Source organism: Phytophthora cinnamomi (genome assembly GCF_018691715.1).
Source record: "Phytophthora cinnamomi strain GKB4 chromosome Unknown Contig0, whole genome shotgun sequence".
NCBI classification, from domain to species: domain Eukaryota; phylum Oomycota; class Peronosporomycetes; order Peronosporales; family Peronosporaceae; genus Phytophthora; species Phytophthora cinnamomi.
In genome coordinates, this window is record NW_027150933.1 from 43,051 (window position 1) to 69,197 (window position 26,147).

The window sequence follows — 26,147 nt, forward strand, 5'->3', positions numbered from 1 at the left end:
TTCGGGAATGGCACACGATTTGACAAGCATCGCGATTGAACTGGGGGGTATCATAGGACGAACAACGACGGTGATGAACATGGTTGACGACAAGAACGCGCCTGCGGTGGTGGAAGGAAGGGAAGCACGAGTTAACTTTACTGGCGGGGCCCACAGAGCTTACTGCAGCTCGTCCTCGAGGTAGCTGTACTCGAAGGTGAACTCCGTCTTGATGCGTTGGCACCAGCCGGTCTCGTAGTCGAAGTAGACGAAGGTGCCCTGCTCGTAGTCCTCGCCTGTCACCTGCGGCTCCTCGTGGCGCTTAAACCACGTCTTGTACTTCTTGTGGTAGCCCCATGTTCGTCGCTTCAGCTCGCGCGCTGCCAGGTACTGCTGGTACGAGCCCTGCTGGTAGTAGAAGATGAAGAAGAGCGTGTCCACGTCCAGTTTCTCGAAGATGGGGGCGCTGGAGAAGAGCGTGGACGGCGTTGCCGGGAAAGACGCTGGCGTCGGGTACAGGTTGCGCGGTACGTAGCGGTTGGCCTTTTCGGAGTCGCGGCTCTCGGGAATGAAGTGAAAGCTTTCGTCGATCAACCGCAGAACCTGCTTCTGCTCCTCAGTGAGTTGAGGCGATTCCTCCATGGGCCGAGGTTTGGATGCAGCAGCCGTGGGAGTAGGTGCTGCGGATCCCGTGCTGGGTGAAGATGCTGGTACAGATACTGCCACCGGTGCAGTAGCATTAGGTGCAGGGACCGGTGGGGGCAACGAAGCATTAGAAGGCGCGGGTGACGGAGCTGCAACCGATGGAGGCTTGATTGCTGTCGGGGACGTGGACGAAGATGACGAACTCGTTCCTACAGTCTGCCCCCTGCCGATGTTTGGAGACGGGGAGCGCTGCGGAGTAGGCGGAGACACCTTGCGCGCTGGCGTACGCTGCTCGCCCACGGCAGGAGACGACGGCACTGGGGTAGATGCCTTGTTTGAACTCTTATCTGACGACCCGCTCTTGGCCCGCTGTGGCGTGGTGCGGCCCTTGCCGATCTTGAGCTCATCCGTCTTGATCGCGTTGGGCGGCGATGTATCACTTTTAGTCGAGCTGCTGGAGCGACTCGGCGTGGACGTCTTCAGGTCAATAGGCTTCACCGCACCCGCGCGACCGATTCCTGTGATCATCGAGGACGTGGCACTCTTGCGCGGGGTCTTGCCACGCCCACTGGGGGTGGCAACAGCGGTCGCTGACGACGCAGACGTGGTGGAGCTGGCGTCGTCGATGCCCACGTCCTGCTCCGTGGGCAGCGCCACCTGTGCCGCGGCTCCGAGCGTGTCGAGGTCCAGCATCTCGTAGATGTCGTCGTCTCCGTAGGTGTCCATGAAGTCGGGCTCCTGGTTGGCCTCGAGGTAGTACTCGACGTCCTCCTTGAGCTCGTCCACCTGGTCGGGCTCGAGCGCCGAGTTGTCCAGCAGGCGGTTGATCTGCTCGAGCTTGAGGATGTGCCACTTGTGCCTGGACAGCAGCTTCTCCTTCTCGTCGATCTCCGACTTGTTGCGGTTGCGGCCCTTGGCCGAGTGCAGGCGCTCCACGTCGCTCTCCAGCGCCTCAATCTGCACGTTGAACTGGTTGAGGCAGTCCTGGATCCAGGCGTGGGACTGCTGGCGCGCCTGCTGCTCCGGGTCGAGGCGCTCGACCTGCGCGAGGCCCTCCTTGCTGTAGGCCTTGGTCTTGGTCTCCTTCTCGCACACCTTGAACTCCTCCATCTTCTGCTCGATGAGCTTGCGCGCGTCCACGAGCTGGCGCTTGTCCTTCACGTCCGAGTTGCCGATCCACGTCTTGATCTGGTCGCGGAAGCGCTGCAGCTTCTTGATCTCCTTCTTCAGGTCGGCCTCGTGCTTCTCCTTCTGGTTCTGGGCCGTGGCCGCGTACACCTTGTCCCAGATCTCGTTGAACACGTCCACGCCCTCGCTCACCTTCTTGAGCGTGCGGTCGATCTCGCTCAGCAGCTTGCGCTGGCCGGCCATGCTTGCTGCCTGCTGCGGTTACTCGCCCCCTATTGCCTCAGCTTCCTGTGAAGTGAAGGGGGATGGAAGGAGACCCGCTGGGATTGGCTGAAATGAGGTATCCCGGTTTTAACCAATGAGAGAATAGCAATGGCGCCGGAACAATGGGCCGCAGCCATTTTGCCAATTGAATTGAATCGAGTTGACCATGGCCAATGTGATGCTGACGAGCGAGGCCGCCAAGGACCCGAACAAGCCCTTCGCGTTGCGCGTGGAGGACGTCTGCGCTAAGTTCGACGTGCGTGCCGCTGATGTGGACTGACTGCTGGCTGTGTGGTTCGCCCTACTGACTGACAATGCCTGCGTCTCGATGCAGGAGCTGGTGTCCGAGTGCCTCACACTCGTGCAGTCCGAGGAGCAGTTCCCGTGCGTAGATGGCCATAGTCTATAGGGGATTGCTGTGGGTATATATCTGACTGCATGTGAGTATGTGTGCAATTGCTGCAGTGAGGGAGAGGGCCAGGCGGGCGTGGAGGACCAGGTGGTCAAGAAGCTCGAGCAGTTCAACTCGGTGTGCGACGAGCTGTACAAAGAGATAGTACGAACTAGAAACGTGCAGGGCTGAGACGGTGCGGCGGGGGACTAATTAGCTGCTGTTGCAATGTGTGCAGCTCCGGCGGAAGGAAAAGCTGCTGAACCTCATGGAGAAGAGCCCCAAGAACGTGGACTTGCACCGGCAAATCCAGACGGCGGGCAACCTGGCGCAGGTGGTGGGCGACTTCCGCCACTTCCTCGAGACGGGAGTCAATGCCACGCCCCAGCAGCAACCACAGCAGCCCAAAGAGTAAATTCACAATAAGAGAGAGCGAGCCACACACTCGCTGGTGTATTTTCGACCTAGCCGAGAGTTCTCGTACGCGAAAATGAGGCAGTACCTACGGTCTCAGCTACCTACGCATACATTAATGGGCTAACGCAGCTCAAATATCGCCGAATGGAAGCGTAGGTTTCGTCATCTCGCTGGAACGTACGTCCGAAAGAGTTGTCGTTGTCGTTGACGTAGTTGAGGGGGTCACAACTGGGTGGGGAACCGGCGCTGGCGTGAGGTCGACCTCCACGCCATGATACGGCTCGTCCGCGATTTCAAAGTAAGGCATGACCGCATTCGGAAACAGGTGTGGCTCGGGTTTCGGCCAAGGGCCCTCATCCACAGTATTGGACCGAAGCAATAATTCGAGGATTGAGCTGTCGCTAGGGGGACAATGCACCATCGGAGGCACTGGTGGCAGGTTATGCTTGGTCTCGTTCTGGGTACGCACAATGCGCACGTTCAGTAACCACGGATAAGCCCAATTCCATTAGGACAATGCCAAACCAACCTGCTTGTGGATCAACTGGATTAAGTGGTGAACCTGCGCTGAGATTCCATCAATCTTTCTGTTGAGCCGCTCTTCCATCGAGGTTAAATCTGCTAGTATGCACACGCAAACACAACTTGGTGATCACCATCATAACACCAACCTGTCAAGCACAAAACACATATTTACCTCGCTTCAGCACCTTCGGAGGAGGTTCCCGCACGCGAACGGACGAATCGGAATTGTACGAGCTCGGGTGCTTGCGCTTCGACAGCACGCAGATCGCATTTGTGAAGACTGGGGTGAGGTCTGCGACGTTAGCGGTACACTGCTCTTGATCCACTTCAATGCGTAGCTTGAATCGCTGGCCGTCCTTGCGCCGACTCACCTTCTCGAGGCGAAACTGCACCAAAGCCTTGCGTGTTGAGGCCCGAATGACCACGGAATCGTAGTCGTTGCCCACGAAGCGGAAGATCTCCTGGTCCGTGTCGTCCACGCGCTTCCCCGACTCGAAGAAGAGCAGGATGCGCAGCGGGATGTCGATGAACTCCTTGTCCGGGGAGCGTGCAGACTCTCCCAGCTCGTTAAACTCCACCAGCGTCACCTCCACCTCCAGCGCGTTGGCCTTGCCGCCCTCGTCCTTGTAAAACTCGGACGCAGGCTGCTTGGTGATGACCAGTCGACGCGTCCAATTGAGTCGCTTCGACGGGAAGCCAGGAAGCACCGCCGGCTCCGCAGTCGAGGCCGCACACGTCACAGTCGTCGGTGACGGCGTCGATGTCGGGCCAAGAAGGTGCGGCGGCGGGGCCAGCGGCCAGCCGACAGTGTCCGCTGCGAGATGCCCGGTAGCCGCCACGAGATCGGGCAGGTGGAAGCTCGTCTCCGTCGTCGGCGGCGGCTCGCGCTTGGGCACGGGTCTCGCAGCCGCGGCAGTGATGTGCATCTCTCCAGGGCAGAGCAGGCAGCGCAGGCGGAGCAAGTTGCAAAGTGAAGTGAGCCCAAGAAAGGCAAGCAAACGCAGCCAGCAGGCAGGTCGTTCTCGAGATGAGGCCCATCAAAAGGTGTCGTCACTGGCTGCCGGCGGTTGGGACGGGCGCCAAACATGCAGCTGAGACCCGCGGCAGGACGGGAAGCGACCGCCAACGCCCGCGTGTCAATGGCCCATCAACCTCGCGGCGATGGAGAGCGACGGCGGCATCCGCTCAATCATCCTGCGTGCCCCTTGGCGGCCGTGACGGTACTCACATGGCTACATTTGTTTTTACCTACGCCTGAAGATCCAGCCAATGGCGCGCGCCGGGCCCTCGCCAGTGAAAAGCACCTGTTTTTTGTATGCAAGTCTGGGCATCACCGAGCGAGCGATGGAGGTGCAGGAGGCCGCGAGTCGCCTCTTGGCGTGCCCGCGCCTGAGCCGCGAGCGCGAGGCCGAGCGCCAGCGCGCCATCCAGCGGCCGCTGGCCGTCAGCTGGCGCGAGAAGGTGGAGGCGAACGGCCAGGTCTACATCAGCATCAGCAGCGACGAGGAGGAGGACGAAGAGGAGGAGCAGCTTCAGCCACAGCCTCAGCCGCAGCCGCAGCCTCGGGCGCAGCGGCTGCTGGACGTCAAGACGGAGTTCATGGCGCCGCAGCCGGAGATCGTCACGATCGACAGCGACAGCGACGAGCAGCAGGAGGAAGAGGCAGAAGAAAGAGAAGAAGTTCCGTTCGAGGCGGAAGAGGCGGAGGAGCCTGTGCGCGTCAAGCGGAAGCTGGAGGTGCTGGAGATCGAGGACGAGGGGGAGGAGGAGAAGGAGGAGGAGGAAGAAGAGGAAGCGGAGCGGCCCGTGGCTGTGGAGGAGGAGACGCCCAAGAAGAAGAAGAAGCCGCAGCGCCAGGTGGCGACGCGGCAGAACGTGGTCTGGGAGCAGCACCATGTCGCGGGCGTGCGCAAGCGGCGGATGGACGAGGAGGACGCGGCCTTCCTGCTCTTCTACGGCGAGCGCGAGACCCCGAGCGCCAACATCCTCCGCCTCATTGTCGGTTCGTTCAGAGATGGCTACATTTGGCATTGAAGTTGATCGAGCTGGTTGGCTGACGTGACTGCTGACGATGCCTCGTTGTCTGTTGCTGTGTTCAGAGCTGATCTCCACGGGCGTGGGCGCGTCCGACGCGTTCCTGTCGGAACTCGTCAAGTACATGCTCTGGCGCAAGCTCAGCTCGGCGGTGGAGGCTGGGCTGGCAAGCGAGCGCGTGGTGCAGTCGGAATGGACGAAAATCGTCTTCAGCTGCCCGGTGCCTGCGCACCGCCGGAGGTCGGGCCCCATGCCTCGACCAGACCTGCTGCCGCGCCCCGTTACCATTACCGTGCGACCCTTGCAGTTTGCGCGCAAGCAGCCTCAGCGCCGCAATCTGTGCGTACCCACCGGCGTCGTGGACTTTGTTACGAAACAGGAGCCGCTGTCTCCACGCGCAACACCGGAGGAAACAGCAGTGGCGTTGGCGAACAGGTTAGCTGGAAAAGGAGTTCGATCAAAGTCAAGCGCCAAGAGTCCCAAGAAGAGCACCAAGACGGCCCAGACGAAATCTCCGCGGGGTGAGGTGCGGAAGCGCCCGCTTCCTGCAACGTACACTGCAGGCATGCCTACTAGCAATGGCTACGCGAATGGAGCAGAATTCTCTCCACGCAAGCAGCGGCGGCGTAACGGCGAAGTGGGCTTGCCACCCGTAACACCGCGTCAGGTTGTCCGTGCCAAGAGCAGCAATGGCCAAAGCATCAGTCAGAAACTCATGGAACCACTTCCGTATGATTGCCGGACGCTTGGTGACAACAGGAGTTTGCCCATTGGGTGGAAACCACCAGGACAACAGGCACAGATTGTGGATCCTGTAGAAGTAAATCCGACGCTGCAGATGACAGCGGACGAGATCGCACAACACATCGCATCGGTTCGTCGAGAGGGCCGTTTCACAAGTTTTGAGAAGGTGACTGATATTTTATTGAAGCTCATGTCTGACCCTCGGAATCGTCATGGTGTGTTCAACACGCCTGTGGACCCTGTGGCACTGGAGCTACCCACATATACGACAATCGTGCAGCACCCAATGGACCTCGGTACTATTAAACGCAATCTCGCTGCTGGAGAATACTTGGAGCTTGAAGATTTCGTTTCCGACGTCCGTTTGGTATTTGAGAACGCAATGCTCTTCAACCCCGAGTCACATTATATTCACGTTGATGCCGGAATTCTGCTGAATCGCTTCAATGAATCAGTAAAAGCCGAGCAAAACCGGCAAGCCAAGCGCCAGCGTGTGCAGCATGTATGCCTCGTGTGTCGTGGAAATACCTGCATTGTGTGCAATCAGCAGTGCTTAGACGTCACTCAGCCGCATTTACAGTGTGCAGCAGGCTGCAGCACTGACATTCGGAAGGGCTCAGTTTATTTTGTTTCGGAGGACGGCACCCGTGTTTGGTGTCAAAAGTGCAAAACTCGTCTGGCGAGGGATCGCAACTCCGCAGATCGTGAACCTGATGATGATACGGATGCTCTGCAAGACTCTCTCATTAAGAAGAAGTCCGAGCCCGGCGTCGAGCCGTGGGTCAAGTGTGGCGAGTGTGACAGGTGGTTGCACCAGGTTTGTGGTCTTTATAATCCGGTGGTTGGGGCCTATGAATCTGAGAAGGTCCGAAAAAAAGAAGCTGAGGGCTTGTCCATTGAGGCAGACCCTTCATATGTATGTCCTCTGTGTCGCTGCCGCCGTAAACGAGCAACACCACCTCCCGAGTCTCCAATGCGTAAGATCCTGAACGCTGATCCCGATGAGCACGCGCAAAACAGTTCGTGTCTCAATATCCCGAGTTGTGAACTAAGCATATTTATCCAGAACTTTTTGCGTCGTGGGCTAAACGAAATTGGCGAGCACGACGCTGCTCAAACCCTGTACGTACGAGCGCTATCATTTCCAGGCGAACGGATGACTGTTCCAGAGGCTGTGGTGCGAACATTTGACGAGAACTCCCAGTTGCTTTCTCAAGTACGTCCGGGGACTAACGCGATCGCACAGCGTATACCAGCTCATATTAGCTATCTATCACGTGGTCTCTATCTCTTCCAAAAGCACGAAGGAATGGAGGTTTGTCTCTTCACGATATACGCACAAGAATTTGGCGACGATTGCGAGTTGGAGTCGAATCGACGCGCTGTATACATCGCCTATTTGGATAGTGTGCGATATTTGAAACCTGCAAGTGCTCGGACAGCGGCCTATCACCTAATCTTGCTTGCTTACTTCGACTACGTGCGGCGTCATGGCTTCTCCCGCGTACATATATGGTCGTGCCCACCTCAGAAACGGATTAGTTACGTGTTTTGGTGTCGCCCGCCATTTCAGAAAACTCCTAGTGCTGAGCACTTACGTCGATGGTACAACAAGCTCTTAACCAAGGCTAAGGAGTATGGGATCGTCAAAGATTGGACTACAATGTATGATCGATACTTCAGCGACAGCGTCTGCGGTACGATAGCTAAGGACGATTCTAAACCGTCAGCCTCGTTCGTGTCTGTGAAGGAGGAAAACGGCGTGGGCGTGTCGACCCGCGGCACGACTGTGCAGTCTGTGAATCCGGATGAGCTCGTGTGGCCAGCTAACCAGCTTCCGCCTATCTTTGATGGAGATATCATCCCGTCTGAACTTGAGCGTATCCTTGGACGCATCATGTCGAGGAACGAGAAGCAAAAGCGAGCAAGCGAAAACAAGAAACTCGCAGCTCGCGGCAAGAACAGTTCGGTTGCTCGTGCAGGTGGCAAGCTGTCCTTGGGTGGCGTTTTTACGCGTATCAAGGAGGAAGTGCCTACCGTGCCGCCGTCTGCACCCCTATGCACGCAAAATGTCGATGTGAAGGTGCGCGAGGTATTCTCTAAATGCCAGTTTGCAGTCCAACGGCTGAAACAAGACTTGCTGGTGGTTGATCTGGTGGCGATTGACGACGACGAGGCAATTCAAGACGATGGTTGTGTTGGAGATAGGCCACAAAAGATCTGTCGTCCAGAAGCACTTGTGCCGTCATGGTGTAGTCAAGTGCCGCGCTTCTTCGGCAGCCGCTTCATGTTCCACCAGTTGTGCTCGTACGCGGGCTACCAGTTCGACTCTCTGCGCCGCGCCAAGCACTCGACGATGATGATGCTGCACCACTATTTCAACGAGCAGGTGGCTCAGCTGAACGTCTTTTGCCGCGAGTGCAACCTCCTGGTCACGCGCGCCAACTTTTGGTCGTGTCGAAGCTGCACGCGCTACGCGTTGTGTGACACGTGCTACCGGCGCCAGGGCAAGGAGCACGAGCACGCGCTGATCTTCGGCCCCGCCCCACTGCCGACCCTCGCCGCGGGTCCAGGAGATCTCCGAGCAAGCAGCTCACCCAGTCCAGCCCCATCAGCAGCAGCAACCACAGGCTACGCAGCCGCCACTCGCTCAAGTCCAGGTCGAGCAAGAGCAAGTCCCGCCTGGTCCGGCGGAACCGCAAGCCATCCACGTATTCGACCTGTGTCCATCCACGTCCTGAATGTAAGCCTCTACCTGATAATAAAGATATTGCCCTCCACTTCAACTTGCACTGGGAACTGCGTGTCGACTCTGATTGGCCAAAGCTTAGTAAAAATCGGCCACCCTCAGTAAAAAAATAAAAAAAATGGAGCTGACGCTGGAGGCCGTGGCCAAGGACTCGTTCCGCCGCGACTTCTTCCTGCGCTGCTTCACGGAGCGCGAGGCGCAGGCGCTGGAGCTGCGCTTCGCCTTCCTGCACCGCGTGCGCCAGTACAAGCGGCTGGTCGGGCGGCGCGACCTGCTCCCGCGCGCCGTAAGCCGCGCACAATCCCCAAACCAACGCAAATAAAATAAAAATCCTTCCATAACATTTTATTATTTTTATTGTATCTCTGCAGGCGAAGGACATCGTGGCCTCGTACCTGCAGCAAGTCGAGTCCACCAACCAGCTGCTGCTGCCGCCAGCCGCCGAGCCGCTGCGCGCGCGCGTGCTGGCCGCGGCGGCCGCGGGCCACTGCCCGCTGGACCTGTTCAATGGGGTGGAGACGCTCGTGCGCGAGCACATGACGCGCGACGCCTTCCCGCAGTTCCTGCGCAGCTCCGAGTACACGGAGCTGTGCGAGGCGCTGCGGGCCAGGCGGGAGCTGCCGCTGGCCGAGGTGCTGGTGGACGCCAGACGCACGCAGTTCCTCATGAGGTTCCTGGCCGAGCGCTTCCCGGGGGAGGAAGGCAACCTGCGCTTCTGGGTGCACGTGCAGACGCGGTTCCTGCCGCTGATCCAGACCACGCTCTTCTCCGTGGCGCTCTTTGAGGAGGTGCAGCGGCACGTGAGGCACGTGTTCAACAGGTTCCTGGTGGGGGAGAACGAGACCAGCAGCGCAGCCACGCGCGTCCCGGAGACCGTCCGCCGCGCGACGCTGCAGCAGATCATGAAGCTGCAGAGCGAGCCGTTCTCCCCGCCACGGTATGCCAACTTGTTTAGGGCCGCACAGGACTGCGTCTGGGAGTGGCTGCAGACGGGGGTCTACCCCAAGTTCCGGACGTCGAGCTTGTATGTGGTGCTCGTGGTGGATACGGAAGACCTGGAGACCGACCAGCAACTGCGACGACTGAGTGAGCATGTGCAGGCAACTGTGAAGAAAAGCGCTACAATTCGACAAGAAAGACAAAGCGAAACGATACCCAAACTATCGAGGAAGAAAAGCGAAGCGCAGCTTAAGGCCAACGCTGTGCTCGTCCCTATTAAGCAGCCTCCGCCGCCAAATTTGTGGGGCCAAGGGACGCAAAGCAATCGCCACAGTTTCGAGCGTGTGCTCGTAGTTCAAGAGCTCGCGCGCCATGGAATCCACAGTGTCTCGGTTGCTTCGGTATCACTTCCATCTGGCTCCGTTGAAAGTGCAAATCAAGCCACCTATGAAGTGTTTTGTACCGGAGAACAGCAGGAAGCTGCAGCAAAATCACATCCGACATACCTGGTAATGCATTTGGATCACTGCGCTGCGATGAGGAGCTGGCTCTCACGCATTGTTATCGTGCGAATTTAACCGTGACAGAATTACTGGATGAAGAATGTGCATTGTCTAACGAGTGCGAACCCTCTTTCTCCATCAGGACGTACTGGTATGTACACCTTCGTATTCTTGATACATCATTCTGAAGTACTAATCACGTTGTACATTAGCCACAACTCCGAAGCCTTCATTTCATGACTTTGTTGTACTCGCGGAGGATGAAGTTCTGGTTTCCAGTGACAAGGCAAATGCCCGATACTTGTTTGGGGTTTGCCTTACTCTGTGGCGACAGAAGTCCACACCCACGATGTCAACCAGTGATCTCGCTACCGATCCAACTGAGAAAGAGGCTTCCACGCAACACCACCCGCAATTTTTGACGGTCTTGGCGACCGAGCCGATGCAAATGAGAAGTCGTAGACTTCTGCTACAATTTGTGTCTGACGGATTGGTACGCTTGAAACGCACAATATCAATGTGCTGCACCTTACTAACTGGCTGCGATTGTACTGACTGCCACAGGATAACTTGACTGAGGACATTGTTTCCAAACTAGTGTCATCGATATACGTTGTTGAGGTTTCTACCAAAACCCACCGATTGCTTAGCCCCAAATACAGGGGGTTTTGTTTGCAGCCATATCTCCGCACGGCTGATTTGCCCTTGAGTACGGTATTCAAGGAGATCAGCTCTCAGGTACGCGTTGTCTTGTTCTTGCTTTGAAGTGACGCTTTTGACAAAGTGTTTCTTGTATTCATAGACGCTCATTAGTATTATAGCGACAATTCTTGTGGGCAAATCCATCCTACTGGTGTCAGAACGCTCTGCAGCTCTTGTCGCTGTTGCGGAGGCCACAAGAGAACTCCTCAAGCCATTCGAGTGGATTGTACGTTGAAGTCGAACTGATCAATTCGCTGCTTACCTCTAACGTTTCATCCTGTATTTGCGCGTAGCACTTTTACATCCCATTTTGTCCTGTACGAACATGCTCTGAGCTGAGTGCTGCGGGTCTCTTCTCCGATGTGAACACATCGCCATTTTTTATCGGTTGTGAAGGAGCGATAGTGTATCAAAAGAAGGACTCCGGAACGGATCAGCGTTTTCGAATCCGTACGCTATCATTATACATTTATCTGTATTGGTTTTCAAGCTAACACTGTTGTTTGGTGCAACTAATCAGGAAACAGTATTTATACCACTCACAAGGTTTCGCTTCACGTCCAGCCTCCGGCTACGGCGACACCAAGTGAATACCCAGCTGAGATTCTCCAGACAGCGGCGATCATCATCGACATTGACTCAGATGACATTTTCGTTCCGGAGAAAGTGGATATCCCCGAACTTCCCCGTGAGTTGCGTAAATACCCACGATATCACATACCGTGCTAACGTGATTGTATATCGTGATTGATAGAGTCGCTTCTTCGATCTCTAGAAAACATACTAAGTGATGCGCTTCACAGCTCGCGGATTACTCAGGCGGATTCGCACCTGTTTGGTCCAAGCAAAACTCCTAGCTTTGTCAGTGAAATGCTTCAGCAAGCAGACGAGGATGTTCAGCACGTTACATCGGACGAACCAAGCGTGGAGATAGAACCCAACCAACCTGAGCAGCCGACTCCGTCACTTGACGACAAAGCTCGCCTTGCGCTCGTGTGGTTCCTCGAGGCCCTCTTCGGTGATGTCGTGTACTACTTTTGCTCTTTCCACCAGAACTTCGCGGTCGAGTCTCCGACAGCAGTCGACGCCGATGAGTTTCTTCTGTTCGAAGTGGACTCGTTCCTTGATGCCCACACCGAGCTTGGATGCCGCGACTTCTTCCGCCAGTGCTTCCACACCGAGGTGAGCTAGCTTCCTGCAGTTGAAACTGTACGCCAACTAGCGACTGAAGCCCGTCTTGTTTATCGTTCTCCATGCAGCTTTTCCGTAAATTCATTCTAGCGCAGCACATGCAGTTTGCTTTTTCCGCCGCCAGTGAAGCTATCGAGTCAAGCGAATCGCTGCAAGTGGATCCAGAAGTGCAGCGAGACAGCGCGCCCGACGCGTTCATCTAGCCGACGAGTACCCGGGTCTAATGTACAGACAGCATCTCGGTCGGCCCCGCCTTATATCGTCACTTTGGTTGCCGGTTTGCGCTCGTTGTACGTCACGAGCTCGTCCAGACTCACGAACGAGAACTTGCGCGTGAGCTCCGGCAGCGCCGTCTTCAAGACGCCGACGGTCCACGAGCGGTCGTGCACAATGATGACGGAGCCGCAGCTCGTGCGCGCGCGCAGGTGGAGCGAGTTGACCGTCTCGGAGCGGATCTGCGCGTCGTGCGGATAGACGCTGCCCAGGCAGATGCGGTAGCCGTGGCGCGCCGTGATCTCCCTCATGGGCGTGGTGAACCAGCCCGAGGCGGGGCGCATCCACTTGCCTCTGGGTCTGTTGGCGCCCACGTCGTGCTCCTTCACGTCCAGCACGGGCTGCACGGCGTCGGGGCCGAGCGCCTTGTGCTGCAGCAGCAGCTGCTGCGTCTCGAGCGGCTCCTGGTCGTCGGGCGACGGCTGGAACTCGGCGATGGCGCGGTCGCACTCCTGCAGCTTCTGCTCGAACACGTGCAGCTCGTCCAGCACGCTGGCGCGGTCCTCCGTGAGGTGGTTGGCCAGCGCGTGGCCCTCGCGCACGATGCGGCGCAGCACGTCCTCGTGGCCCGGGATGCGGCCCGAGATGACGAAGAAGGTGGCGCGCACCTGGTGCTCGCGCAGCACGTCCAGGATGGCGGGCGTGGCGGCCGACGGCGCGTCGTCGATGGTCAGCGCGCACACGCGCGCCGACGTGCGCACGCTCCAGAGCACGGACGGGTGCGAGTTCCACTCGACCAGGCGCAGCAGCCAGCGCGGCAGCAGGTACACGGAGGCCAGGAAGGCGCCCGCGGCCGCGAACACGCACAGACCCGCGATCTGCGCGGCGGCCGGGCCGGACATGGCGCTGCTGGGCGCGTCCACGGGCCCGGCGACGCACGTGCACGCGGCCAGCGAGAGCGACAGCAGCAGCAGCGGTGGCGCAGGTGAAGAAGTCGCCATCTTGCGAGTTGAAGGCGGTCTGTCGGTTGCGCGGCCGAAGAAGCCCGAAAATAATGGCTGGAACACTTATTTTCGGATATCAAGTCTCAAGACCCCGAAAAAAAGCGGTCGGCGCCCGAAATTAGGAGTTAGCAAATGGCTCGGTTTCGAAACTCAAAACCTAATTCCCGAAAATCAGAAATCCGAAATTAGGCAAGAACTCTCTCAAACAGGCGGACACAAGATCTCGCCAAAGGTCTTTCTGGATCCGGAAGAAACTGTTTTGCATACTTCCGCCGATATATAAGTTTGTGCGTAGTGATGAAAGATTTTTTCGAGTGATATCCGTTTGTAAAGGTAGGTGCTAAATCGAAAGTACCCGGTATCGGTAGATACCGGTATTATATAAGATAACACAGCTATTTTTGCCTGAGTATGCTTAGTGAGAGAGGTAGTTGAGTAGATATTCTGATTGAGAACTGATTACGGATTTGTTTGAAGACACCGGTTTACCGGCATCAATGACAGAGATTTTGCATCCCGGTAAACCAGTATTTGGATGGAGGTTGCAAAGGCACGCAGCGCGCCGGATTGTCGCGATAGACGCTCTCGCGCGACAACCTGACGAGGTGTAGCGTCGAGAGGGAGGGGCTGCGTTTGCGCTGTGTATCTTGGCTGCAATGGCTGCGACGGTCTCACTTGGCTGCACACTAGGACGAAACAGCAACGGGTAGGTGGGGAGGGGGGCGGACGCAGCTAGAAAGAAATGCAAACGTGCTGGGATTACTCGAGCATCACTTCGCGCGACGGGGACGAGGCGAAGCCAATCTACCAAACGCATCCATGCGCTCTGTCTACAGGAACTTGGCCACGCCGTCCTCGATGGACTCGAGCGAGAGCTCCGAGGCGTCGGTGGCCGTGAGGTGGATGCCCACACCCATGAGCACGCGCTTGATGGCCTCCTTGGACGAGGCGTAGAGCATCTTGGACTTGATGCGGGCCGTGTCGGGCGACCTGCGAGGAAAAAAACAACAACAACACGTGGCGGTTGGTTAGAGGCGGCTGCTCAGTGTGAAGGGGGCAAACGGGGCTCTGTTGCTGCTGCTTTGAGGCTCGTACCAGGAGAGGAAGACGATCTTGCTGGTGGGGCGGCCGTCCTTCGTGGTCAGGTCCAGGTCCACCAGGGCGTACCGGCAGTCGTTGGTGATCTGCGCCAGCTTGTCGGCCATGTCCTGGTACGACTCGCTGCTGGGGCCCGTGGACTCGATCACGATCTCCGAGTCGTCCACGATCTTGTAGATGAAGTAGCGGAAGTCGTGCGGCGCGCGCTTCAGCTTGAAGTCGTTGAACTGCGTGATGACCTCATCATCGACACCGACACCGGACGACTGCGCACAGGAGACAAGTGGCAAATGGGGGAGAGCGAGGAGAGGGACAACGTCAGCGTCTGCCTGTCTGTCTATCAACAGCAGCTACTGCAGCTAGAGGGGGAGGGGGAGGAGAGGAGAGCGGGGGATGAACGCACCATGGCTGACTGACTGAGCGACTGGGGGAACTGGAGCTGGAGCTGCTGAGCCTTGAGCTGAGTTTTGGTGAGTGGGGAAGCGGAGGCGGGAGAAAATCAATCCCCCCGCTGCGCGGTATGGGAAGTTTTACACTGGGTTAAAGTATGCAAATCAGATGTCAACCCTCCCGCAATGGTGTGCGCCACACGAACGTATCCATCTCAGTTTCGTTGAATCGTCTGACGTGGCCGCAGCATTAGTCGAGGTCTCCGCTATCAGTCCCTCGCTCCTAGTCCTCAGCCTCTAGGCGCGCCACTGCACCGCGGCCAGCGCCACCTTGGCGCTCTTGGCCAGCAGCGCGTTCTCGTCCTGCATGAGCGTGCGCAGCCGCAGCGTCGTGGCCGGCACGTCCAGCAGCCGCCGCGCCGCCGGCAGCGCCGTGACCACCGCCACCAGCTTGGCCGTGTGCAGCTGCAGCGGCACCTTGTTGGCCTGCAGCAGCTGGTTCACGGGCGCCAAGCCCTCGTGGGCCACGATCTGCCGCTTCACCTCGTCGTGCGCCGCCAGACTCATGAGCGCGCCGGCGCTGGCCGACGCCACCTGCCACTGCGCGTCCGTCAGCAGCGCGCACAGCTTGGGCACCACGCCGCCGTGCTCCACCACCGCCTTGCGTGCCTTGTCCGCGAAGCCCAAGGCCGCCAGCGCGTCGCACGCCGCCGCGCGCACCTCGCAGTTGGGCGAGTGCAGCCGCTTGGCGCACTGCGCCACCGCCCCCAGCTCCAGCGCGCGGAACGTCGTGGCGTCCACGCCGTCGTTCACCAGGTTCTTGAGCAGCTTGAGCGCGCGGATCCGCAGCGCGTCGTTCAGGCGGCAGCCTTTGAGTTGGTCCAGCACCACAGGGAGGTATCCGGCACTTGTGAGCTGACGGGCTCCCGCGAACGAGGCAGACAGGAGCAGCAGCGCGTCGTACAGGTGCTGGCACGTACGCTTGTTGGCAGCGGCCGCGAAGACGGGCTGGATCCGCGTGATGGTCTCGCCCTTTAGAAGCTCCGCCTGGCCGCAGGGAGACTCTGCCATGACACTCAGTACGTGCGCAGAGAGCGCTTGTAGCTCAGCGTCACTGTCGCTGAGCTTCGCGGGGGCTGCTGAGCTGACCCCTTCGTGGGAGCCGCCAGTGATCCCGCTTTCAACTAGCTCCAGAAGACCGTGCTTCATCGACACAACGAGGTCCTGCGGCAGCTTCAGCACAGAAGTCAATGCCTCCAGCACGCGGCGACGAAGCACAGGCTCGCCTTCTTCCAGCGCGTGCAGCAGATGCGGGTGGTTCTCGACGCCGAAGGCCTCGCTGACGCGTTCGTACGGCGCCTCCTTGACGTCATCTTTCACGGACACGAGCGTCAAGTGCTGCGGCGTCGAGCGCTTGTACAGCAACGAGCCCTGCGCTCGCAGGTGCTTCACAGTCCCGGCTGAGGCGGCAGCTACAGGTGTCTGCGATCGCCGCTGCATGTTGGTCTGTCTGCTTGCGACGCTTCACCTGGAAGGTTTCAATGAGCTTGAATTGCTAGGGCTCATGGCACGTGACCCGGCGTCCATGGAGACAGCAGCAGACGCGCGTGGAGGCAATGGGGCCACCAACTTAGAGTGCCGCGCTTTGAGGGGCATCGGGCTTTTGACCTGGCCAGGAGTTCCGCCGGGCACAGCTAACGCGGTGAGAGATACCAATGACAGAGGCGTGAAAGGGGTCTTCATCTTGGGGAACATCGGTGGTGGCGTGAACTCCGCTGATTGCAAGCGAGCATCAGCTTCCTCGGCCTGATCATCGTCCAGTGCGTCACTTGGCGGTAGGATCGGCTCGATGGTTCCCATCTCGATGTAGCTGGCACTCGGGCTCACTTCAACGGCATATCCAGGGTACGAAATCGTTCTTGGTGCATGAGGCATCACTGGAGCAGCACTGCGTGTCAAGACGAGCACGGAGGAAATTTGTGTCGGGGGTAGCGCTCCGCCTTGTTCACGATGCAGGAAGCTGCGGTCGTTCTGCCAAGACTCGACACCGGTTGAACGAGTTGTTTTGGGCAGTGAAGTAGCAACGTTGGCGTCCTCTTTCTCGACAGCTCGGAACAGCAGCGACGACAGGCGTCGTTCACGCGGGTCGCTCGCATTGGCGAATTGGGCGAGCTTGGAGAGCAGATCTACGCACATGCTCTCGACACATGAGCCTAAGATGGCATCAACGTGCTGTTGCTGCTCCAAATGCTCAAGAAACTCTAACACCGAGGCTAGTACGCCCTGTGACGCCAACAGAGGTGGAACGCTAGGTTTTTGAGCCAGGAGACCGAAGGTGGCGACGCAATTCATCTTCACGAACAGCGAAGAGCTAGCGCCCATGAGCAGCACAAGGTGGCGGACAGCTCCACCACGCAGAAGTAGCTGGGCGTTTCCTGGAGCAATGGCCAGCTTTCGCAGCACGGCCGAGCACATCGCGTGGTCTTCGGAAGAGGCCAATTCAGGTAAACACAGCGAAAGAACAAGCTGTAGAACACCCCGTGACAGCAGCACGTGCGAATTTACCCGCCCGAGGAAGAGGTTGCACGTTGCCAGCGCCACATTCTCTCGGCACAGCCTCCCTCCCAGTGTAAAAAGCTCGCATAATAGCATCGTCGCAGGTTCGGAACTCAGCACGTCGTGGCAGTCGGTAGATGTCGATATATTGCGTAGAATTCCCGCACAAAGGGCTGTCGTCGTCGGTTCATCTTCTGGTTTTGCACGGGTACTTGACTCATCCTGTTGGCTGGTTATCGCCACCTTCAGTGCTGGAATGACGACGTTCATCGGGATGTGTGCGAGCAGATTCGAGTCACACGTGAGGTTGTACAGGCATCGCAGCAGCAATGTCTGCGCGCTCCCCTTCGCCTGCAATAACAGAGCAGGAAGTGCAGTACCTAGTGGAGGGTGAACAAGCAGTAGTGCTGGCCATGTGACCTTGTCCAACGATAACAAGTGCAGTAAGACCGCACAGCTCTGGGAACAGCTCGCAATTTCATTGCTGCTAACGGCACGGCTCTCATCGGCACGGTGCAGCTCTTCTTGCTCGGCAACATGTACAAGATACGTGATGGTGCGCATTGTCGCTGCCTCAGCATACGCTCCCGCTGCTGAGTCGTTATAGTCTGGTGGGCAGTTCTGAAAGATGAGCACAAGCAGCTCGGCCACGATTCCACACATTTCCGCCTCCTTTTCAGCTTCAATCAGTGCAACGAGATGAGGCAGCACGCCAATTTTGAGGAGAAGTACTGCACTGGCTGAGTCTGCGAGAAGGTTGACTAGCCCTTTCAAGACGGTAGTCTTGGAGGAGCATACATCGTTGTGGCGAAGTATTTGCAATAGCGAAGCAACTGTACTAGGCTTGGCAATCAGTCCAGCACGCGCTGATGAATGCATCGCGAGCACGCAAAATGCATCTGAGAGGATAGCGTAGTCTCGGGGCTCCATTGAATCCGTGAAGATTCCAAAGGCCCAAAGCAGTCCATCATCGCACAAACGCTGTATCGCTGGTGGCTTGGCAACGCGCAACAGGTTTAATACGGTTTTCAGACACACACGTCGTGTCTCGGGGTCGTTGGATTTGACACACGCAAGCACAAGCAGAGCCCGAAGAGCGCCAAGCTTCACCAGGGATTCCACATGTGCGGCTTCGGCAGACAGGTTGCAAAGGGTAACCGCACACGCTCTTCGCACAGCCTCCTCAGGAGCGGCAGCCAGCAGCGTCAGAGCCTTGATGACACCACCGCGCAGTAGTGGGGTACCAACCGCTCTATCCTGCGATAATAAGGCGTACGTGTGCACACACAACCGTAGTGTTTCGTCATCCTCCGATCCAGCTAAAACTGCTAAAGCGTTGAGAAGACCGTTCTCCACCATCACAAGCCGGTACTCTGCCACGCTTGCGAAACGAGTGAGGCACGCAGCACACGCTGCTTGAAGCGCTACTCGGTTAGAGTTAGCATCCTCGTCCTCTGCGATATCATTCCTCTTGGCGTGGTTCTTGCGAGTACAAACCTCGACCACAACAGGGAAGATGCGATCGATGAGCTTCAGCAACTCGTCCCGAGTAAGCGAACGGCCATCGAAAAGAATGCAGACCGTGTTAAAGCACATACTTTGCGCTTCAACGTCTCCATCTCGAGCCAAGCGTTGCAGTAGAAACCCGCCTTTGTCATCTGTAGTCGCGTAGGCAGCAGCGAGGAGCAAGTGGTGCACCTCGTATTCCATGCAGAGGCTGAAGAAGCTTCCACCAAGCAAGGTGAGAATGTGCCGGTCTTTTGAGATGGCACCGACTTGGCTTAGTCGTTCATGGGCTAGCTTTGCAACATCCGCCTTCGGGTACCGGAACGATAAGTTGTACAGGAGCACCATCTGTAGACGCACTTGTGCACTGTCAACCGGAAACCCTGGATATGCTACGTGTCTGTAAACTTGTTCCAGGAGCTGAGGCTCGTCTAGGAATTCATCCAGTTCCAACGGGCTTGATCTAGTCGACAACGGTGCATTGTGATTGCTCTGTGAAACAGTGGCCTCCAGATCTGACTCGTCCTCTTCGTTCCACGACAAAATGCTGGCTAGTGCAAAGAGCACATATCGGGACATGGCTGCGGACGAGGTATTCGTGGTAGGAGAGATACTTCCAGCATCTGCGTGCTCGTGCTGGAAAGCGAGTAGGAACTGGACAACACTTTCGTTCACAGCCTGGATGTTGTCGGGCGCTGATAGCAGAATGGCGATTAAACGGTATATCAGCAGCAGTACTCCTGGTTGACGTTTAACACCCGTGCCAAGTGCTGCCAATGCATCCAGAGCCCCAGCGTTGCCCATTAGTTCTCGAGCATGTGCCTCTCGTGTAAGACAGATCAGGGTTCCTAGCGCACAGATCACGTATTCCTCACTGGCAGCTAGACCCAGACGAGGAAGCTCCTCCACTACAACGCGCACACAATCGCCAGTCCGAACCAGAGCACGACGGCACGCTCCACTTTCGACAAGGTTCCACAACGCAGCGAGCGAATTGAGACGCGCAGCCTCACTCTGCTGACAGCTAATAAGAACGCGCAGCAAGGATGCAGCCTCGGGCTCAACCAGCTTTATATGGTTCATCCTAGTACACGCTAGGTTGTACACCGCGCGGCTGATCGTCTCGCGGTCACGCGAATCTTTTCCGTGCTCCGCGAGTGCATGAACAGCGTCGTCCACACGAGGGTATGCGTACTGTGGACACGAAAGGTTGAAGACGGCGAAGGTGCAAGCACGCTCAGCTAAGGCCGACGTTCGTCGCTGCTTCAACAGGCAGTCGAGTGCCTTGTCCTTGATAAAACCACCCTCGCTTCCATCCTCGATGGTGAGGTTAGCCAGAGTACCCACACAGTTCGGCAAAAGTATCTTTTCGTGAGTGCGCGCTGACGAAAGCGCAAGTGCTGACAAGAGCGACAACGCGTTGTGTGATAGTAGCATAGCTCGACCCTCAGGCTCGCAGGACAAATGACCCAGCGTGGCCACGCATGCCCCAAGCGTAACTACGTCCTTCGAACGGCACAGCGCCATCACACTCGGCACAACGTTGTCACTGAGAAGCGTCACATGAAGAGAGTGATTGGCCGCCATAGCCTCCACAGCCAGAGCATACTGTCGCTTGCGGTTGTTCTTGGGCTTCAACTTGTTCGAGCTCGCATCTACTGCCTTCGGGCTAACAGGTAGCACCATCGGGCTGCTTTCTCGTTCGGACTGCTGTTGCGATGCTGGTTTCGTCGGCGTCACAGGTGCTAACTTGACGGGGTGGAGCTTATAGTTCACCCCAACTCGGGCAGACAAAGGCTGCTTCTCCTTCCGAGACGCCGGCAGCCGTGACATGTAGAGACCTGCGTCAGTGTACTCGCCATGCTGTGCAAACACGTCTCCATGGTACTGGAAGGGCAACTTGCGCTGGAGTTCGGGCTTTGCGCGAGGCAGGTCTTCATCTGCCACGAAATAGTCGCGCCTGCGCTGCGGAGAAGGCTGTTCGAGCACGGGTTCGAGCGAGTGGCGGGAAGGCGGCCTGAAGGAGCTAGTGCCCGGCGTGCGCGTGTGCCCGAGCTCGGCCATGGCGTCAGGTTAAAAGCTGTTTGCCTCTCACCGCAGCAACACTCAAAATAGTCAACCACAGCGTGGGGAATGACAAGCATCGGGGAAATACAACACGCAATGCTATTTAATCGACGTTACCTCGTTTGGTCTCGTGGTCAAGTAAGTCTGCGCCAGCACCTGACAACATGTCGAGGGAGTACCCGTTCAGCCGGCGAGAGTGGCAAGTTTTGTGTGGTCTTCACGCAGCTTAGTCGAAGACGTCGTCCAGTGCCTCGCCCAGCAGCATACCACCCAGCACGCCGGCACCGACACCCATGGCCACCTGGCCGGTGCTCATGCCGCCACCGCCGCCGCCGTAGCCGCCGCCATAGCCACCGCCATAGCCACCGCCGTATCCACGCGGAGAGCCGTGGTGGTGATGGTGGTGGTGGTGGCCGTACGGAGATCCCTCCACGACCATGACCGGAGGGCCTGCGGCGTAGGCCACAGTGGTCGGAGGAGCGTAGGCGTACGCCGGCTGCGGAGGCGGTGGGTAGTACGGCTGCTGGGCGTATTGCGGCGGCGGAGGCTGGGCGTAGTGCGGCGGGGGAGGCTGCGAGTACTGCGGGGGCGGCTGCTGGTAGTACGGCTGCTGCGGCGGGTACTGCTGGGACGCGGACGTCGCGGCCACGGCGGCGGCGGCCACGGCAGCTGTGGTGGCGGCGCTGCTGGCGGCCGGGTACCCGCTGGAGGCCGCATACTGCGGCTGCTGTGCCGCTGGGTAGCCGGGGGCGGCCGACTGCTGCGGGTACGGGTAGGCCGACGCCTGCTTGGGGGCCTTCTCGACGGAGGCCACGGGCGCGGCGGCGGCGGCGGATGGCTGCGCGCCCGGGCCCTTGTACTGCACGCGCAGGTTGATCTCGCCCGCGCGCTTGGAGCCGTTGTTGAGCGTGTACCACTGGTCCACGACGCTGCCGTTCAGGAACATGCTGACGGGCAGGCGGCACTCGCCGATGAGCGTGCTGGACGTGAAGTTCTTGTCCTTGACCTCGACCACGAGCTGGTCCAGCTGCGGGTCCACGACGGAGAAGACGAACACCTCGTTCCACACGGGCGTCTTGTCTGCAGGAGGGAGGAGGGAGGAGAGGGAGGGGTGAGAGCTCAGAGCTGAGAGACAGAGAGGCAGGCAGGGGAGGCGCACGCACGGCCGTTGTCGTGCACGCGCGTCTTGAAGCTCTTGCCGCGCAGCGCCAGCTTGCAGTACGGGTCCTGCTTGCCGAAGGTCTGCTTGTCCAGCAGGTTGCGCGCCGAGCACGCGCGCACGTGGAGCTCCATGGCCATGGCGGTGGGGCGGAGGGGGAGGAGAGAAGAGAGGGCTGCGCTTCTGTTCAGAGTGTGAGTGAGAGAAACTTGCGCCCGTTGTGGGTACGCGGAGGTGTGTGCCATAAGCAAAATCCGGCTGCAAGGGCACAATTGCGAGAACGAGGTCACAATTCCGAAACAACGATTTTCTTTCCTATTAAATATCCTACCCCTAATATGGGTAGTCAATGTCCGCAGCAGCAGCTTACTTTTTTTCGATTCAGCAAGTCGGATTTTTTTCCGGGGCTGTGATTGCCCAGAAAAAACACCGCTAACGGAACGAAAAGTAGTTTCGGTCGATCGGCAGCAGCTGCTCACTTTTTTTTTTCTAGCAGCCCAAAGGTCCAACAGGACCGCAATGGCAACGTGTAAGGTGAAGACATGCCGCCGTGTGGAGAAGATCACCGCTGAAGACTCCTGCGATGTCAGCAGTTGTGAGCAGAGCATTCATAAGGTCTGTCTATCCATTCTACACGTGTCATTCGACGCCAAGAGCTCGGTTGATCGGGTTGTGTGCAGCTAGCGTTGCTACAACGCGATTCTAAAGGCGCACCGCACGGCCTCAGCGCAAGCATCCGAAAGAGAGTCCTCTGGCACAACGACTAAAACTACGCGCAGCTCTCGCAGCGCCTTCTGGCGCGCTGTTGGGCGTGGCATCCGAAATCTTGATCTGCTGCTGCGCAGAGCAAAAAGGGGTGGTCAAAGCTCTCTGCTCGCGATTGGTCAATAAACATTTTGACAATTTTTTTAGCTGCTGCTGCGGATATTGACTACCCCTAATAGCGCAGTGTGAGGCATAAATTTCTGATTTCAAGTGCGACATTTTACAACGAGTGTTGGTAAATGAGACTGCGGCGAACATCTGATTACTAATCAACCTAGGTACGAATCGCGATTTAGACACACCGATGGAATAAGGGGAATCTCCAATTACTTTTGAGCCGACACAGCTTCTTGAAGTAAACTCCACAAAAGTTCTGGTTCTTTAAAAAAAAAGATTATCTATCTCAAAGTTGGAAACTCATATGTAGTGTCGGAGCTTGTAGTGGCAGATCGAGCTCCGCTGTTTGGCAGAGCTTCAATGGTTGACTGTACTTTAGTATGGAACTGCCAGTTGGAGCATTGGCTCTCCTGAACAACACGCCCGCTTTTTAGATCACCGGTTTCTAAATTTTCAAAAATAAGAAATAGCATTTAGGAGATTCTTATTCATTTCTGATTATCTATGTAGCTAAGCCTGGCAGATACGAAGCTGCGTTGGCACGCACTGGGAAAAAACAAGAGCGCCATATAAACTCGTCCAAGCGATTCTTCGTCATACCGCGCACGCTTGATGTGGCGCTTGATGCGCGTTTCCCAGTGCCATGAAGGCACTCCATAGCCTAAGCTTGGACTGCTGGAGAACGAGTTGGTCAGCAAGCCCAGACGACCCACCTTGTCTGTAGCATGGTGCGTACGGCGGCGGCAGCGCCACCGCATTCGCTCGAAGCTGAGCCACATGGTCCATCCTGCGCAGTGGAGAGATCTTGTGGCTAGCCGAATTTGCTCTTGTCTATCAACCCACTTCCTTGCATCACTCCGTACAGTCATCCTCCTAGCTCGTGATCCCCATCACCTTTGCGAGTGAGAGGAGGCTCTAATTGTCGACATGGTGCTGATGCGCGGAGGACAAGGAGGCGGGAGGCGGGGCTTCTGCGTGGGGTGGGGTGGGGGGGGAATGGCACTTGGTGGTCGCGTGAGGGCGGTCGCGTGAGGGCGGTCGCGTGAGGGCGGTCGCGTGAGGGCGAGGGCGCGACAGCTACAGTGAGACTGTGCGGAGGACAGGACTCAGCGGGCGTGTATTTCCATTGCATAGTAAAATCTAGTATAGCGCAAGATAGCTCTGTCCGGAAATTGGCACAAAAGCGGGTGTATCGTGCCTGGTGAGTGGCGTGGAGACGATATCTGGCTGTGTTGTGTGCGAACACATCGTATTGTGTTTATACACAATTTCAGTTCCGCCCGTTTACGATGGTTCAAAGTTAGATCTGAAGATTCAAATTAGAAAAGCGGGCATGTTGTTCAGGAGACCCGGAGGATTGACTCACGCTCACACTGAGCTTAGTATAGTATAGTCTAACTAAGAGGGGGTTGTCACCTGCGAGGTTTCCTCCTCCTCAATCCCATTCTTTCCGTGGACAAGCAAGCTAGTGTTCCTGCATTCTCGTGTCTAGTCTTCCTCGGCCATCGATACTACGTGTTCGGAAGCACTACAGTCCTACTGCGCAAGCCCTCAGGTTATGAGCCCAACCCGTTGGGGCTTCACGAACTACATTCGTCGAGCTCTGAAGAACTATGGCTGGACCGAATTCGTCGTCGTCTACCTCGAGTGTGACCTCGAGTGGCCAAGGTGGATTGACGGCTGGTGTAGCTGCGTTAACTACGGCTGGTGTTACCACGGTGGCCTCCGCGGCAACTACGATGGTGCCTTCTACGACAGCTCCTGCGTTGCCTACTGCGACTAGTGTTGTGAACCCTGGTGTCGTCAGCTCTGGTGCTGTGGCTGGTCTCGCTGGTACTGGTGCTGTACCTGGAGCAGCAGGAAGTGCTGGTGGAGTTGCTGGCAGTGTTCTAAGCGCTGACATGACTTCTGGCGTGGGCATTCCAATTGTACCGAACCTAACTGTATGTGGAGGTGGCTGCAATTCTAGTGGCTTCAACTTTGGTGCTTTTCCGCTTGGAGCTGGATATGGCTACCCTCGCGCAGGAGTACCCGTAAAAATGGATAATGTGCCACGAATGAAGGGAAGTTTTGACCTCTATGCAGTACAGCTTCGGACCTTCTTGACTCGCATGGATTGTTGGAGTGTTGTGGATGGAACCTTCGACCAGAATGACCTGATGCTGAGATCGAGTTTTGCACTGAAAGATAATGTCGCGTGTGAAGCAATTTTGTCTGGTGTGCCTGCACATGACGCCGAGATGATCTGCCAAGAAGACACGGCACAGGCGATGTGGAATCGATTCGTCGATAAGCAGACGAAGCGAGAGTACTCTAATTACATATTTGCTCGTGCTGAGTTCTACTCTAACGTGTATACATCGGAGAAAAGCATGGATCAGTGGTTGAGTGAGATGGAGTCGCTGCACCGACAGCTACTTCACTACGGCAAACGCGTGACTGATGATGACTATGCGGAAACGCTTTTGGGTCATGTGGCTCGTACCCATCGCGATGTGGTTCGCCAATTTTCGAAGCATTACGTTGTGCGGCGTGATCGTGGGGCAGATCGCCCTGTGCCTACAGCTACCCAAGTAATGAACGCTCTACGTGCTGAATCGGCGCTGGATGAGAAGATAGGTGCTGAAGAGCAAAACCCTGCTGATGTTGCTGCGTGCGGAAAGAAGTCTGCACCGCAGAAACAGCAGAAAGATAGCCAAGGTCGTAGCAAGCGTGAGAGAGCTGGTCGCGGCAAGAAGAATCAGAACGAAGGAAAGCAAGGCAGCAAATCGAGCTCGAAGAAGAGTGAAAAGGAAGAGACTCGGACTGCTTTCACTGCGGTGAAGTCGGACACGACCTAACTGCCCTGATCGTGCTGATTCTTCTGATAATGAATTTGCTGACAAAGGTTTTTCTACGTCTGAACGAAAGCGTTGGCAAAACAAGTCCAATAACCAGAGTGACAATAAAAAAAGCGAGTGAGTGCTGTTGGCTGTATTTCTCGTGAGACGTTGGTGGTTAGTTCTGTAAGTGATTCAGATGGAGGTGATGTCGAGTGGGCATTGGACTCTGCAAGTGATGTA

The 26,147-nt window shown here is 57.1% G+C and overlaps 10 protein-coding genes across 10 annotated transcripts; 3 read left to right on the forward strand and 7 right to left on the reverse strand.

The window, feature by feature from the left end:
• Positions 1–159: 159 nt before the first annotated feature.
• Positions 160–1,995, reverse strand: IUM83_01709 (subunit of the ccr4not complex; the record flags this gene model as incomplete). The annotated part of the gene is made up of 1 exon (XM_067925583.1): positions 160–1,995. One exon carries the CDS (start codon positions 1,993–1,995, stop codon positions 160–162), a length of 1,836 nt encoding a protein of 611 aa, XP_067800809.1.
• Positions 1,996–2,182: 187 nt separating this feature from the next.
• Positions 2,183–2,822, forward strand: IUM83_01710 (putative Serine/threonineprotein phosphatase 4 catalytic subunit; the record flags this gene model as incomplete). Its single annotated transcript, XM_067925584.1, has 4 exons — positions 2,183–2,272; positions 2,351–2,400; positions 2,482–2,572; positions 2,646–2,822. 4 exons carry the CDS (start codon positions 2,183–2,185, stop codon positions 2,820–2,822), a joined length of 408 nt encoding a protein of 135 aa, XP_067800875.1.
• Positions 2,823–2,954: 132 nt separating this feature from the next.
• IUM83_01711 (BolA protein) lies at positions 2,955–4,275 on the reverse strand (the record flags this gene model as incomplete). The annotated part of the gene is made up of 3 exons (XM_067925585.1): positions 2,955–3,281; positions 3,354–3,442; positions 3,522–4,275. 3 exons carry the CDS (start codon positions 4,273–4,275, stop codon positions 2,955–2,957), a joined length of 1,170 nt encoding a protein of 389 aa, XP_067800874.1.
• Positions 4,276–4,693: 418 nt separating this feature from the next.
• Positions 4,694–12,414, forward strand: IUM83_01712 (putative histone acetyltransferase; the record flags this gene model as incomplete). The annotated part of the gene is made up of 11 exons (XM_067925586.1): positions 4,694–5,351; positions 5,449–6,257; positions 7,701–8,870; positions 9,013–9,162; positions 9,248–9,970; positions 10,997–11,056; positions 11,121–11,246; positions 11,314–11,470; positions 11,541–11,708; positions 11,775–12,202; positions 12,280–12,414. 11 exons carry the CDS (start codon positions 4,694–4,696, stop codon positions 12,412–12,414), a joined length of 4,584 nt encoding a protein of 1,527 aa, XP_067800877.1.
• A 51-nt stretch (positions 12,415–12,465) lies between these two features.
• IUM83_01713 (Carbohydrate esterase) lies at positions 12,466–13,425 on the reverse strand (the record flags this gene model as incomplete). The annotated part of the gene is made up of 1 exon (XM_067925587.1): positions 12,466–13,425. The coding sequence occupies one exon, from the start codon at positions 13,423–13,425 to the stop codon at positions 12,466–12,468; it is 960 nt and encodes a 319-aa protein (XP_067800876.1).
• An 833-nt stretch (positions 13,426–14,258) lies between these two features.
• IUM83_01714 (Actin-depolymerizing factor) lies at positions 14,259–14,932 on the reverse strand (the record flags this gene model as incomplete). The annotated part of the gene is made up of 3 exons (XM_067925588.1): positions 14,259–14,418; positions 14,524–14,792; positions 14,930–14,932. The coding sequence occupies 3 exons, from the start codon at positions 14,930–14,932 to the stop codon at positions 14,259–14,261; spliced, it is 432 nt and encodes a 143-aa protein (XP_067800873.1).
• Positions 14,933–15,212: 280 nt separating this feature from the next.
• IUM83_01715 (uncharacterized protein) lies at positions 15,213–16,415 on the reverse strand (the record flags this gene model as incomplete). Its single annotated transcript, XM_067925589.1, has 1 exon — positions 15,213–16,415. The coding sequence occupies one exon, from the start codon at positions 16,413–16,415 to the stop codon at positions 15,213–15,215; it is 1,203 nt and encodes a 400-aa protein (XP_067800665.1).
• Positions 16,416–16,439: 24 nt separating this feature from the next.
• On the reverse strand, positions 16,440–21,041 carry IUM83_01716 (putative vacuolar protein; the record flags this gene model as incomplete). The annotated part of the gene is made up of 1 exon (XM_067925590.1): positions 16,440–21,041. One exon carries the CDS (start codon positions 21,039–21,041, stop codon positions 16,440–16,442), a length of 4,602 nt encoding a protein of 1,533 aa, XP_067801125.1.
• A 229-nt stretch (positions 21,042–21,270) lies between these two features.
• Positions 21,271–22,343, reverse strand: IUM83_01717 (putative Ca2-dependent phospholipid-binding protein; the record flags this gene model as incomplete). The annotated part of the gene is made up of 2 exons (XM_067925591.1): positions 21,271–22,124; positions 22,208–22,343. 2 exons carry the CDS (start codon positions 22,341–22,343, stop codon positions 21,271–21,273), a joined length of 990 nt encoding a protein of 329 aa, XP_067800666.1.
• Positions 22,344–25,196: 2,853 nt separating this feature from the next.
• On the forward strand, positions 25,197–25,925 carry IUM83_01718 (Retrovirus-related Gag-pol Polyprotein; the record flags this gene model as incomplete). Its single annotated transcript, XM_067925592.1, has 1 exon — positions 25,197–25,925. The coding sequence occupies one exon, from the start codon at positions 25,197–25,199 to the stop codon at positions 25,923–25,925; it is 729 nt and encodes a 242-aa protein (XP_067800667.1).
• Positions 25,926–26,147: the final 222 nt, after the last annotated feature.